At 53.9% G+C, this 14,431-nt stretch overlaps 1 protein-coding gene across 2 annotated transcripts; it reads left to right on the forward strand.

Moving 5' to 3' along the window:
* Positions 1-204: 204 nt before the first annotated feature.
* On the forward strand, positions 205-14,102 carry CCDC97 (coiled-coil domain containing 97). Of its 2 annotated transcripts, none has more exons than XM_019979920.2 (5): positions 205-3,851; positions 7,057-7,512; positions 9,372-9,650; positions 10,080-10,209; positions 11,978-14,102. In XM_019979920.2, the coding sequence occupies exons 1-5, from the start codon at positions 3,812-3,814 to the stop codon at positions 12,096-12,098; spliced, it is 1,026 nt and encodes a 341-aa protein (XP_019835479.2). In that variant the 5' UTR covers positions 205-3,811; the 3' UTR covers positions 12,099-14,102. The 2 variants fall into 2 exon arrangements, with proteins under 2 accessions (XP_019835479.2, XP_070627176.1); XM_070771075.1 differs by lacking the exon at positions 11,978-14,102 and adding an exon at positions 10,424-11,765.
* Positions 14,103-14,431: the final 329 nt, after the last annotated feature.

The following is a 14,431-nucleotide window of genomic DNA, read 5'->3' on the forward strand; positions in this document are numbered from 1 at the left end:
TTTTTACTTCCCCTTGACCCATATGTTTTAACAGAACTTTTAACAAACTGCACTTATTAAGAAATGTGTTTGCCCTGTTTTGTTTTTGTTTTTGTTTTGTTTTCAATAAATGACATGGCACCTCCTAGCAGGAAGGAAGCAGGGTTTCAACACTGAAGTGTTACTGCAGTTGGCCTTTACTTGGGGTGGGGGCCTTTACAAGGGGACATTATTTACTCATTCATTAAATACTTACTGTGGGATTTATGTTCAGTTCAGTCGCTCAGTCGTATCTGACTCTCTGCGACCCCATGAGCCGCAGCACGCCAGGCCTCCCTGTCCATCACCAACTCCCAGAGTCCACCCAAACCCACATCTACTGTGTGGGTGATGCCATCCAACCATCTCATCCTGTGTTGTCCCCTTCTCCGGCCCTCAATCTTTCCCAGCATCAGGGTCTTTTCAAATGAGTCAGCTCTTCGCATCAGGTGGCCAAAGTATTGGGAGTTTCAGCTTCAACATCAGTCCTTCCAGTGAACACCCAGGACTGATCTCCTTTAGGATGGACTGGTGGGATTTGTGTGCCTTTCCCCATTTTTGGTGCTGGGTGTGCCCCCTTAAACCTGGGGCCCTCAGTTTAAAATCCACTAGTTCACTTTTAAAGTGGTTCTCTGGTTTCTGCCCCTTTCAGTCCACCCACAGCCCCCATTCTCTCCCAGAATTTGTGAATAGGATGTAACAGGTCCCTCAGCAGAGAGCAAGGTAGGGCCGGTGTTTGGAAACTAGGGCTGGACTGTTGGGGTCACCCCTGGGTGTGACTGCCCATCTACATTAGGTCTGGTCTGGGTGCTAGACTTAAGATGGTTCCTGACTGCTCCTGGATCCAGGCTAGTGGGGTTCCAGGAACTAATGTATCCAGCTAGTAAGTGTCAGTTTTTGCTTTGTTCTTATCCACCCACTCTGGACAGTGTTAAGGACACAGCATGACCAAGGTGGTCTTGGACCCTGCCCTCAAGGGGCTCCTAGTCCAGAAGTGACACAGACCTCTCGTGGAATGGTGACAGCATCAAGATCAGCTGTGAGAGCGTGGGATGGGTGCAGGGTGTGGTGAGGGCTTCCTGAAGAAGGGGAACATTTTTTTTAAGTGGGAATGACCTGGGATAAAAGATTGCATCCCCACAGCCTGTCCTCCTTCCCTGGCAACTTGAGTCATTTCTTCATTCCCTCTGGGCATGCTGTGCTTCTGGCCCCTTGTGAGGGACAAGGCTGGGACACAGGAGGAGCCAGTTCAGCCCCACCTCCTCTATCACAGAACTATCTCAGAGCCTTCTGAAGGGGACATGGGCTACAAAAAAGGGAGGAGGAAGGTTGACTACCTTTGAGGCAAATGTGAGGCATCTGACATGAGATGGAGCCAAGGTTGATGCCTAACTGGGCTACAAGTGATCCTAGAGTGGCGTCCCTGCTGAGAGGGCCGCAAGCCCTCTAGGCTGGTAAGTCCCCCTGCTGCAGGTCCATGTGTTGGGCAATAGTGCCCTCTGCTGGCCTTGGCAACATCTAAGTGTGGTCAGTTCCCATCTATTCCAAGCAGCAACTCAGCCACTTTGCTCCAGATCCCTTATCCCAGGAGTGCAAATAGGAAGTTCCTCCTGCTTTTGAAAGGTTGTTGAATCACGTGAATACACCAGGATTCTTGGCCCCCGGAGGAGAAGAATTCAATCCGGGGCCAGAGACGAGGCTTGATCGCTCAGAGCTTTTGTGTAATAAAGTTTTATTGAAGTATAAAGGAGATAGAGAAAGCTTCTGATATAGGCATCAGAAGGGGGCAGAAAGAGTACCCCCCTGCTAGTCTTTAGCTGGATGTTATATAGTCACTAGCAGTCTGTTAACGAAAGAAAGGAATGTCTTAAAATTCAGAATGGCACCAGGCCCCTTACCCATAAGATGCATTTTGGGATAATCTTGGCACCAAATGGTTTATCCTGGGCCATAAAATGATTAACTTGAATCTTGAAGAAGGGCAGACCACCATACAAATAGTTTCATTTTCATAGATTAGGGGAACAATATCCATACTGGTTTGTCAAGTAGGTTCTGGGCCAAGAGGCGGAACCGACTTGGAGACAGAGTTTGGGGTAAAGGCATAGTACATTAGCATAGCTTAAGACAAATATTTCCATAAGAAAAAGGCATTGGTTATCTCTAGGCTCGAGAAGAGCTAACTTCAGGCGAAACCGGTGTCATTATGGCAACACAGTATTTTAAGAGAAACCTCCCTTTAAATTTGTATAGAGAAGGAAAAAATATTGCTAGTTTGTTTCCTCCTGCCGCTTAAGAGAGATAAAAATGTCTAACACTTGCAGGCTATTTCCTCTATTTGGAGACCCCTGGCCTTCCTGCCTGTTACCCTCTCACTTTCAGTCATAATATCAGGGTTACTGCATCAGCCTCCTCACAGATCTCGCTGTCCTCCAGTCCCTTACCCTGATGCCCTCACCCTCTTTTAGCTCTCCACAGGATAAAGGAGCTCAAGCTACTTAATTCAGCTTATGTGGCGCACGTGCTTGGGCCTGGTGACCTCACTAGCTTTATCTTTTGCCACTCCCCTTTCAAACTTCAGATCACTAGGGTGTTCAGGGAGAGTCACAAATCCCTTTTAGGCTCTAAATGCCATGAAATTCTGCCTTGGAAATGCATGTGTATTTGGAACTTTGCATAGATTCATGAGATTCTCTGATCCTTGCAGTCTGGTCAGGGCCAAGTTAGAACTTTCCTACTCCTGGTGGCTCAGATGGTAAAGCGTCTGCCTGCAATGCGGGAGACCCAGGTTCAATCCCTGGGTTGGGAAGATTCCCTGGAGAAGGAAATAGCAACCCACTCCAGCACTCTTGCCTGGAAAATTCCATGTAGGCTCCTCAGTCCATGGGGTCGCAAAGAGTTGGACATGACTGAGCGACTTTTCTTTTCACTTCACTCCTTGACCATACTGAAGTCCTTGAAGCAAACAGAACCATGGATACCCGCCTTCCCTTCCAGGGCTTTGCCTTGCCCCCTTCCTACATAAGACCCTTCTCTTCCTCCCTCTTACCTTAATTCCTGCTCATCTTTCAGGTCTCAGGCTATCCTTTACTCCCAGAAAGAAACCTTCCCTGGGCCCTCCAGTCTGGGACGGACAGCTCCCTTGGCTGAACCTGTGGGTCCATCAGCCCTGCCCATTTGGTTACTGGTAGCACTTAATGCCAGCCCTTACCTATCACCTAGGGCAAATCAAAACCAAGGTTTTCTCTCCACACTTGCAGATTCTTCAGGTCCTGGAAACAGAGTGGGACGTTCAGTCTCTGATCTCACCACCAGTCATGCTAACCAGGGACTGGGTGTGATGACAGGCATGCTACAAGACTTAGCAAATATTGTTTGAGGTAGTGAAGAGGATAGGTCTAAACCAGAGCCCAAGCACTCAGAGGTTATGAAGGGTGGTGATTCATCCATTCCCAAATTAAGCATGCTGGGCTCTGGGGTCAGTAGCGCACAGGTTGAACAGTGCTTCCCTCCTGATACCCCACAATTTCGAAGCGGTTCAGGTTGGCGGGGGTGGCCCGGAAGAGCCTATCCGGCCCTGACTCCCTTTTCCTGCCCGGCTCGAGTGGGCGGGGCCGGACAGCAGCACGCATGCGCATAGAAAGGGCCGCCTTCGTCCCGGAACTTTGGTTCCTAATGCCGTGGAGCACCCGGTCCCAGGAACGTACTCAGCCGGAAGTTGCCCGTAAGGACCTGCGTCCGGAATTGGTGTTAGGAGCTCGCCACGGCGGGTAAAAAGTCGTAGACAATCGGGATGGAGGCCGTAGCGACCGCGGCGAGGGAACCTGGTGAAGGTGAGGTCCTGGCAGCGCGGAGGCGGCAGGAGGGTGGGGCTGCGGTGTCACTGTGAAATGTTTCCCCTTGAAGGTGAAGAAGGGACTCTATAAAAGAGGGCACCTGTGTTCGGCCTTACCTGGCCGCTTCAGGCTGACCTCTTTTATCCCATCGCCTCCCCCGAAATTAATCTCTAACAGCTCTTTCCGTGGCCCGGGATAACCCGTTTCCTTACCAGGCTGACTCAGACTAGCAAACCTGTTCCTGTCCCGGGCTAACTCTCCCATTATTTCAGCCAACCTTGCTTTCTCATGTTATCTCCTTCCCTTGACTCCTCCCCTCCCACGCAAACTCTTATTTGCTAATGCCTCCCCGCATTTCACTCTAATTCCCTTTCCCCGAAAGTCCACAGTCCCATGTGCTTACTCAGGGTCGTTAATCCATTTCTGTGCTCTCTTTTGTTTTTCAGTCTCTTTATTTCTCCTGATGCCTCTCCCATCAGTACCTAAAATGCTTTTGTTTTGCTCATCCAAATTCTGTCCTGGTGCTTCAGGGTATGTGGGGTGAGGTGCGGTTAGGAGGTTGGTTGAAACATCACAGGCCAAGAATTGGCCATTGTTGAAGCTGGATAATGGGTATATTGGGGGGAGGGGGGGTGTCATTGTACTACTTCTGTGCATGTTTGAAATATTCCATAATAATAATAAAAAAGTTTTAACCTAAAAAGCTATCCCTTGATTGCATGCTGCCTTCCAGATACCATTTAATCTTCTCCAAAGAGTCATTTACATTTGCCTCCTCTTCCCACCCACTGCTGTCTGGCTTTTACCTTCAGAAACTGCACTAATTAGGGTCCCCAGTGACCTCCCAGTGTAGTTTGTTTTTGTTTTTACTTTTTAAGAAAGATTTATGTATGTATTATTTATGGCTGGGGTGGCTCTTTGTTGCTGCATGCAGGCTTTCTCTAGTTGTAGAGAGCCAGGGGCTACTCTTTGTTGCGATGCGTGGGCTTCTCACTGTGGTGGCTTCTCTTGTTGCAGAGCACAGGCTCAGTAGTCCTGACCTACCGGTTTATTTGCTCCAAGGCATGTGGGATCTTCCCGGACCAGGGATCAAACCAGTGTCCCTTGCATTGCAAGGTGGATTCTCAACCATTGTACCACCAAGGAAGCCCTACTCTGTAGTTAAACCACATGGCCAAGTTCAGGTTTTTTTTCTTTTTTAAACTACTTGCAGAATTTGATGCCATTGACCCCTCTGTCTTTACTGAATGTTTTTCTTTGGTTTCTGTGACACCATTCTTTCTGATTTCCTTCCTATCTCTCAGGCTCCTCCTGCTCAGCCAGCGTTAGTTTCCCATGGCTGCTGTAGCAAATGACCACAAACTGGGTGGCTTAAAACAACAGAAATTTCTTCTCTCACGGTTCTGGAGGCCAGGAGTCTGAAATCAGTATCACTGAGTTGACATCAAAGTGTCAGCAGGGCCGAGGAGGCTCTAAGGGAGAACACATTCCTCACCTCTCCTAGCTTCTGGTGGCTCCTTGCATTCCTTGGTTTGTTCCCACATCACTCCCATCTCTGCTGCTGTCTTCACCTTGCCTTCTCCTCTGGGTACATCAAATCCCCCTTTGACAGGACACTTGTAATGGCATTTAGGGCCCACCAGGATAATCCAAGAGAATCCCCCTGTTTCAAGGTCCATACCTTAATCACATCTGCAAAGACTTTCTGAGTTTTGTGGGGTTTTTTTGGCCATGTAAGGTTAACATTCATGGGTTCCAGGAATTAAGATGTGGCTATATTGGGGGGCCATTTTTAGCCTCTCACAGCCTCCTTCCCATCCAGTCAGGGCTCTTTCTTAGTCCCTCCTCTCTTTTCATCCCTCACACAATCTCCTGTACCCTCCCCGTGACTTATTTCCTTCAGCTCCACTGCTTTCCTTGTCTCTGATGACTTCTGTAACTGTCCCCAGAGCAACACTTCTCTCCTGAGAAGTCTCCAGCCCCCGGTACCAGCAGTCTCATAAATGCCTTCCCTTGGGTGTCTCCTGAGCCTGTCATACCATCCATGTCCCAAATTGGTCTCAACATCTTCCCCCGAACGTGCTCCTCATCCATGCCTTGTGTCAGGGACAGTTTGACCAGTTTACTGGCCAGAGGCCTGGACCTTAACTGAATGCCTTCCTCACCTTCCAGCCCTTCAATCCCATGACTTGTCCTAGTCAGCCTCTCAAGCATCTTTTTAATCTGTCCTCTCTTCCACAGCCCCTTACATGGTCCAGCCCAGTCTTCTCTTGCCTCAGTGATTAAAACACTCCCTGAAGCCCATTGCACCTAATAATCACCACCCTCTTTCTCTTCCCCATCCAAGTCAAGCTACCTAAAGGAGTTGTCTCTACTTCCCCTCTTCACTTATTTCCTGCTTGCAGTAGCCTTGCTCCAGTTCCCGCCACTTTTGAGAAACAGCTCTCACCAAGGCTTGCCCAGCCCTCAGCTTTTCTGTTTCCAGTGCCTGTACTGGCTTTGACCTTGTCTGTCTTCTCCCATCAGATCAGGTGCTCCCTGGGAGCTGATTTGGATCCCTCAGTGGATCCTCAGCATTGCCCAGCTCGGGGCCCAGCATAGATTTACAATTGCTGAAAAGTGGTTAGATGGATGTGTGTGACTAGGAGAGAAGGATGAATGAATGAGTGAACGAGTTAGTGAATGTATTGATGATTTCATGAACAAGGGAAAAGGCAAAATTGAGTGAATCAGTGAATGAAGTGGTCAAGGACTAAGGAAACACACCAGGCAAACTTCTCTCTCGGGGCCTTTGCACTGGCTCTTTCCTCTGCCACTTCCCACAGAAATCTCATGGCTCAGTCCCTGATGACCTCAGGTTTCTACTGAAATGTCACTTTTTTGGCAAGACCTTCACTGACTGTCCACTTAAAACTGCAGCCTGATCCCCATACCCTCCTCCTTCCCTCTTAATTTTCCTGCACAGCTCTTGGAACCACCTAACCCTCTTATTTTTACTAATTATGTTTCCATTTGTCTGCTTTCCCCACTGAACTGTCAATCTCTTGCTTCGGGTGGTCTCTCTAGGTCTAGAACAGTGCCAAGAATATAGCAGGTGCTCGCTAAATGTGAAACAAGTGAGTGAGTGAGCACTCATTCCCTGCCACCCACTCTCTATCCCCTCTCCCATCCCTGGAGTGACTGATCTCCCCTCTCCCCACAGGCCACACAGAGCCCAGTCCTGGGCACTGGGGGGAGCTGAGCTGGACGCCGGTCCTGCCCAGACCCCAGGACAAGGCGGAAGCAGCAGAGGGAACGCCAAGGGCCTTAGATGCTGACCCCCCTGAGGTGGAGGACCCGGCGGTGAGTGCCATGCTGCACGCGGTGGCTGCCAGCCGCCTGCCCGTGTGCAGCCAGCAGCAGGGTGAGCCCGACCTGACGGAGCCGGAAAAGGTGGCCATCCTGGGCCAGCTGTACCACGAGAAGCCGTTGGTGTTCCTGGAGCGCTTCCGCACGGGCCTCCGGGAGGAGCATCTGGCCTGCTTTGGACACTTGCGCGGTGACCACCGCGCAGACTTCTACTGTGCCGAGGTGGCCCGGCAAGGCACAACCCGACCCCGCACGCTGCGCACCCGCCTGCGTAACCGCCGCTACGCTGCCCTGCGTGAGCTCATCCAAGGTGTGGGGGCACACGGGCTGAGGGGGAGGGGACTGCGGCAGAGGAAGTAGAAACAAGGGTGCGAGAGCAGAAACAGACGGAGATCCTGGCGAGACGGAGACAGAAATGTGAGGTGACAGGGCGCGATAGGGAGAGACAAGCAGGGACTCGGGGAGAGAATGGCACAGGCAGTGAGAAGGGCTGGAATCTTGCAGATGACAGAAGTGCCATTTCAGACCAGTGGGTCAAGGACACAGTGTCCAGCACTGTGATAACCGGTCATCCCTCACGAAAACTAGGTCCCTACCTCGTACTGTACAAAGAGGCATTGCCAGAAACCTAGAGGAATATGTTCAGGAAAGGCCTCTTGAAACACACACACATGTGAAAAGCATGGAGAAAAACATCAGTGGGACTTCCCTGGTGTCCAGTGGTTAAGACTTCGCCTTCCAGTCCAGGGGGTACGGGTTCATCCCCTGGTCAGGCAGCTAAGATCCCACATGCCTCAGGACCGATAACCCGAAATACAAAACAGAAGCAGTATTGTCACAAGATTGAATTAAGACTTTAAAAATGGTCCACCTCAAAAAATCTTTTAAACAAAACAGGAAAGAAAATATCAGTACCTTTTTCTCTTTTCTTTAATTTTTAAATTTTTTAAAAATGTTTGTGTAACATTGGTACCTTTTTGACCATGATGTAATTACAAGCAGCTTTGTGACCGAAGACACCAGAACTAAAAGATGTTAAAAGATGAGAGCAAATGAAGGAGAGGGTGAGTTAAGATTCTAGTCAGAGAGAAGGCACAGGCAATAGAGAAGGGGAACTGGGGAGGGACACAGTGACAGATGAGGAGCAGGGATGAAGAGCTGAGGGAGAGTGAGTGAATGAAGCAAGTGGGGTGAGACGGTAGAAACTGAAGAAGCGGGAGAGAGAGAGAGAGACTGGGGCAGACAGGGGCAGAGGAGGGGAGGGAGAAACCGAGACCCAGAGAGAGAGTGTGTGCTGGTGAGAGATAAGGAGAGAGAGAAACTGACTGTGGTGGGAAACACCGGAAACAGAGACATAGGGGTAAGAGGGGGGACAAGACAGAGCCCAAGACAGGGCTCTTGAGGGCGGAGCTGAGCAGGCTGAACCGTTATCTAAGGGACAGAGCCGCCTCTACAGGGGCAGACAGCCAGGGGAGGTGCAAAGGCCCTGAGACTGAGGGGCAGGGAAACCCGGCCCACCTGAGGGGTGAGGTGTGGGGTTTGGAAGACCAACAGGGATGCCCATGCCTGGGCAGGTACCCTGCGAGACCTGATCCAGTGCACACGCACGCCCACTCCATGCAGATGTATTCTTAACGTGTCCAGCAGTGCAGGCGTGTCCAGGCAACAGCCAGAAGGACGCTCAGCAGACAGGCATGCATGATCTACACACTGGCTCCCCTGTGCATCCTGCTCACAATGCCCTGCTCACCAGCTCTGAGACACAGGGGCCCAAGGAGTGTGCTGATGTGTGCACGCACACATGGGGTGCAAATTCTTGCCAGTACAGCTGCACAGGGGCCCTAGGCCAGCAGGGCCTCGGTCCAGAATGTCCAGCAACCTGACTGCACCCGACAAACTTGGGACACGTGAGTCCACACGTAGATACAGGCCTGGTCACGTTCACGTGCTCACACACGTTCGTGAGTTCTCATGGTCACGACCTCAGACATCTGTGCATGTTTTACTGCATTCCTGAATTGGACAGTCACACACTTGTGTGTCTACAGCTTCCGGTCAGCATGGTTCCACGCCTGGGTAGACACAGGTCTGCCCAGATGCTCACCCCTACCCAGCCCCTTGCCTCACCCGCCGACCCTGACCCCCGCCCACCCTGTCTCCTCCGTGCAGGGGGCGAGTACTTCAGCGATGAGCAGATGCGCTTCCGCGCCCCACTCCTGTATGAGCAGTACATTGGGCAGTACCTGACCCAGGAGGAGCTCAGCGCCCGCACCCCGGCCCACCGGCCACCCAAGCCTGGCCCCCCTGGCACGCCCACCTGCCCGCTCTCTGACCTGCTGCTACAGTCCTACCAGGAGCGGGAGCTGCAGCAGCGGCTGCTCCAGCAGCAGGAGGAGGAGGAGGCCTGCCTGGAGGAGGAGGACGAGGAGGAAGATGAAGATGAGGAAGGTGAGGCCAGAGGCCAGGGGGCCCCAGCGTCGGCACACCCAGCCCCAGCCTGTGTGCCTTGGCTCCTTGGCGGCAGCGCCTGCAGGAACAGACAGCACATCCTCCCCTGCTGCCCTGAGCACCCCAGCCCTTCCGTCCTCTCCAGCATCCCTGTCCCCCTCCTTGAAGGACATCCCTCACCTCCAGGCCTTTGCTCATGCTGTTCCCTCCGCCTGGAGGGCCCTCCCTTGACCGCCCTCCTTCAGGTGTCAGGTCCACCCTGTTCTGCGGCCTCCGAAACACCGAGTTGTCATGGGTTTGATGTATGCCCTGGGAAGGTAGGGACGGGGCCATCGCAGTCACTGCCCTGTTCCCAGGGCCACCCAGCATGAGGGACGCAGCTCTCTGTGCACCCCTCACACACCCCCACCCTGGGCGTCTCCCCTACAGACCAGAGACCTGGCAAAGACTCGGAGGCCTGGGTCCCTGACTCGGAGGAGAGGCTGATCCTGCGGGAAGAGTTCACCAGCCGCATGCACCAGCGCTTCCTGGATGGCAAGGATGGGGACTTTGACTACAGGTGCTCCCCTGCCCTCGCCCCTGGTCCCCCAGCCTGGCACCCCACAGGGCAGGGGCCCTGGGTTCACCCAGCTCAGGGGTGATCAGAGGTCAGTGGGTGACCCTGGAGTAGCTTTGTCCATCTCTGAGCGTCTGTCCCTTCCCCCGAAAGAGGGATTTGAGCAGGGCTGACATTCAGCTCCACGTTGATAGACCACCGAAACATTCCTGTCCAGGTAGATGGTATGGCGGCCTGATACGAAGTGTCCCCAGGACTGCAGACCTCCTCATGCTGCAGGAAGTCATCACTGGCAGGGTGATGCCTGGTGTGGAGGGGCCTGTGCCGGGCGCCCGTGCCGTGCTGCTTGTTCATTTCTCCAGTACAACCCCAGGGATAAGATTCCCAGGCCACCTGGGTGAAAAGAGATTTTGCATCAAGGAAAAGGACACAGGCGAGTGAAGTATCAGAGTGAAAAGATAGATGCTTTTCTCAACTGTGGCAGCCTCGCCTTGTGGTCCGAAACATCAGGTGTGGCAGCAGAGGGCCCACCCCCCACAACACGTGAACAAGCAGCCCCTCGGGTCTCATCAGTAGATTGGCAGTCCTCATTGCCTTGGCCACGCCAGCCCCTGGTACCAGAGCATCTCTGGTCCAGTCTGGGATCCCCAGCTCCAGAGGCAATTCTGGCTGATCCACTTCGACATTTATCACTCTCAGGGTTCCACACAAAGCAGTGAGTAGAGTACCTGGGCACTCGGTAAGGACACCACTGCCATCATAAAGCCAGGTCCCCATGAGGAAGTCAGACCCAGCATGGGGAGTGGTGTGGGCCGAAGCCTGTCCCATCTCGGGGGGTGGGGGAGCTGCTGGCCTGCATTCACCACTAGGTTCTCAGCGCAGCCGTGTCCAGACTCTGGGGATCAAGCAGCAAACAAAACCAGTGGAAGGGTTCTCTGTCCAAGGGCATCCCACTCCAGTGAGGAAGGCAAAAAAACGATCTAGTGAGGGAGCCAGGGAGAAAAAGCAGCGGGGTGGGTGATGAGGTGGCCAGGAGAGGCTGAGCAGGTGACATTTGAGCAGAGACCTGCAGCAGGGGATGAGTAGGCAATGCGAAAACCTGGGGGAAGAGCATTCCCAGCAGGGTGGGTGAGGGGTGAGGAGGGAGGCAAGCGTCTCATCAGAGGGGAGGGGGCTGGACCGGATAAGGCTTCCTGCACTGGAGAGTGTGAGCAGGCCTGGGAGGGTCCTCCTCACAGCTGGACCCCTGGCCGCCTGAGGACAAGGTTTCTCCCTGTCAGCACTGTGGACCTTTTGGTCCAGATAATCCTTTGTGCAGACTGTCCTTCGTGCAATGGGCATTGAACAGCCTGCCTGGCCTCTACCTCCTGAACACCAGCAGCAGCCCCTCTCCAAGTTGTAACAACCAAAATGTCCCCAGTTACAACGAATGTTCCCTGAGGTGGGGGTGGGGGGCAGAATCTTCCTGGTTGGGCAGCACTGCCTCTGGGGAATGTGGGCCCATGTGTCACCACATCTTCCAGCTTTTTAAGAGAAACCAGAAGTTGTCTTGTAAGATCTTTCTTTGGCAAGTGTTACTTTTTGTGTGAAGCCCTCAGAGACCCAGCCTAACCCAACTGTAAGTTAGCTCCAACTTAGAGCTGCCAGCACATGGCCTTTCATTTCGGGGGGCACCCCGGGCCCCAGCTCCTCCACCGGGTGAGAATCGGGTGAGAATCGGGAAGGCCCGAGTGCAGGCAGAGCCTATCCCTGACAGCCCCTCCCCCTGCAGCACCGTGGATGACAACCCCGACTTCGACAACCTGGACATCGTGGCCCGGGACGAGGAGGAGAGGTACTTCGACGAGGAGGAGCCCGAGGACGCGCCCAGCCCAGAGCTGGACGGGGACTGATGGCTGCGGCCACCTCCCGCCCGCACGAGGCCGCTGATGACAGGCCAGCTCAGGGACTTTCTCTAAGCAGAAGCAGGGCGGTTGCCCAGTACCATCAAGCCTGGCGGTGGTCTCCATGCCCTCACCCCAACTTTGCCTGGGCATCCTCCCACCCCCTTTCTCTCTGCCTTTCTAGCTCCTGCTGTCTCTGTCTCTCTCTCCCCACCTCCCTATTTCTCCTTTCTGCCTTTCTCTTTCTTCCCCTCCTTCTGTGCCTTGGCTCCTGTCCCCACAACGGCCTGAGATGAACATCCTCCCCTGGACCTAGGCCAGGGGGCCCTCTGTGGCTGGAACTGGCCAGGTTGACCTCAGAGCAGTGCTCCACCACTCTGCCCCCGCCAACCCTGCCCTGACTCTCCTGCACTCTGCAATGGGGTCTCAGGCTCACAGGTGCACCTCCTTGCCTGTTACCTACTGTCTCCTGTCGATTCAGCTCTCGGGATCCATGGCCACACATTCCCATCTCTTTTAGCCTTTGTGCTGGTTCTGTCCCTCTCTGCCTTTATCTCTGGGTTTCAGGATCCCTGCCCCCTCCCCAGGCCGTCAGCATCCCCCATCCTGGCTGCTGAATAACCCAGCCTCGCTGTGGACAGCGGGGAGACCCTGGGAGTGGCCTCCTGCCCTCACCTCTCCCTCAGGGCTCAGGTTTGGGAATGGTGGGCAGGAGCAACGTGGGACCACGGGCCTGCCAGGTTGGGTAGGGGGGACTCTCCCCTCCCAGCATCCCTCTCCCAGCCACAATTTTCCCTTCCTTCCTTCCTTCACTTCCTCCACTTCCCTCTCCCTCTCCTGTTTACACTCCCCGAATACGCACAGGCTGTTATCATGGGTCCTGAGTCATCCCACATACACACACAGTCGGCCCCGGCCTCCCTGCCCCCAGCCAGCCACAGAGCCGGCCCCGCGGAGCCCCCTGCCGCCCTGGGCTAATGGGAGCCAGATGGCCGCCTGGTGACTCAGCAGCCGGCCTGTGGGAACCCAGGCGTCCTGCCTTCCCATGGCCCCGCACTCAGCTCATGCTCCCCCAGCAGACATACACAGAAGAGGCTGGCTGCTAACGGGGGGAGGACACAGGCCATGCGTTGGAGAAGAGGGGTGTGGGGACCCCTCCTGTGAGCCAGGCCATGGCCTGGCCTGAAAGCCCTCTCAAAACTGCCTCCAGCATGCGGCCCAGGGTGAAGGGAGATCCCAAGGACTCCTGGGGCCACAGCACTTAACCCCCAGGGCTTGGCTCTGCCCTCTGGGTCAACTGGAATTAGAGCCAGACACAGAAATTGAAAGCTGGATGGAGGCTGGAGTTGGGGGGGTGCTCGGTATGGTTCAGATAGATTATTGAATAAGAAAGCTTCCAGTTCCTGAGCAGTTCGGTCCTGTGCCAGGCCCTAGCCAGGTGCCTGATGCTGCACTGAACCTCCAGACAGCCCCAGGAAGCAGGGGCTCCGTCCCATTTCATGTGTGGGCCATGGGTGGCCCAGAAAGGAGATGTCACATATTCAAGGCCAAGACCACCGTGCCTGGCCTGCCTGTCCACTCTCAGGGCCATGTGGCATGGACGGACACACCCATTTCTCAGGGGTACTGACTGAAGGAGAGTCAGCTGCTGAGGCCGTTAACAGTGGATAACACCTTTGGGGCCCTCCTGCTATGCTAGGCACTGCCCTTCCTCTCCACAGACGCGTGGAATCTTCTAGTGTTTAGTCAGTACCTGAATCACTGAACCATCACAGAGATCCTGTGCAGTACATACTCTCAGCACTGACATTGCATCTCGGAGGAGGCGCAAGGCCCTTCTGTCAGCCAGACCCACAGCTTGCAAAGATGAAGAGGAGGGGATGTTTGTCTCAGGTGCTTGTGTTCATGCCCTCGAGTTGTGAGGGGTCTTTCATACCACAAATATCAGCCCTGGATGACCTGTGCGTTTTTCATTTGATCATTAAATTTGTGATATACTGTGCCATACATAAATTTGTTACATAATTTTTTAAGTGATGAGAGACAGCATTTTGAGTCAGAATTAGGGTTAGTCAGATGGCGGAGCAGGAGCGTCTGTACCCGAGAGACAGAGGTGGAGCCCGGAGACACACCCCCGTCAGAGCCGCTGAGACACGGAGGTGCCCAGAGAGGCGCCTACCCCTCTGCTCCCGCTCCTGGGGTTGGGGTGGGCGGAAAGGCTGAGTCAGGGAGGGGACAGCCCCTCTGAGGGCATCCGGCCCCCACCCCCGTGTCTCTGGTCTGTCCTCCCGTTCGGGCTCTGCTGGCAGCCAGCTCCCCTCACACACACACATCTGACACCT

This window comes from Bos indicus, chromosome 18 (assembly GCF_029378745.1).
Source record: "Bos indicus isolate NIAB-ARS_2022 breed Sahiwal x Tharparkar chromosome 18, NIAB-ARS_B.indTharparkar_mat_pri_1.0, whole genome shotgun sequence".
NCBI lineage: Eukaryota > Metazoa > Chordata > Mammalia > Artiodactyla > Bovidae > Bos > Bos indicus.

Coding starts and splice junctions, on each gene's coding strand:
- CCDC97 (XM_019979920.2), top strand. CDS start 3,812: ATGGAGGCCGTAGCGACCGCGGCGAGGGAACCTGGTGAAG. Junction 3,852..7,056: donor GGCGAGGGAACCTGGTGAAG/GTGAGGTCCTGG, acceptor CTCTCCCCACAG/GCCACACAGAGCCCAGTCCT. Junction 10,210..11,977: donor GATGGGGACTTTGACTACAG/GTGCTCCCCTGC, acceptor CTCCCCCTGCAG/CACCGTGGATGACAACCCCG.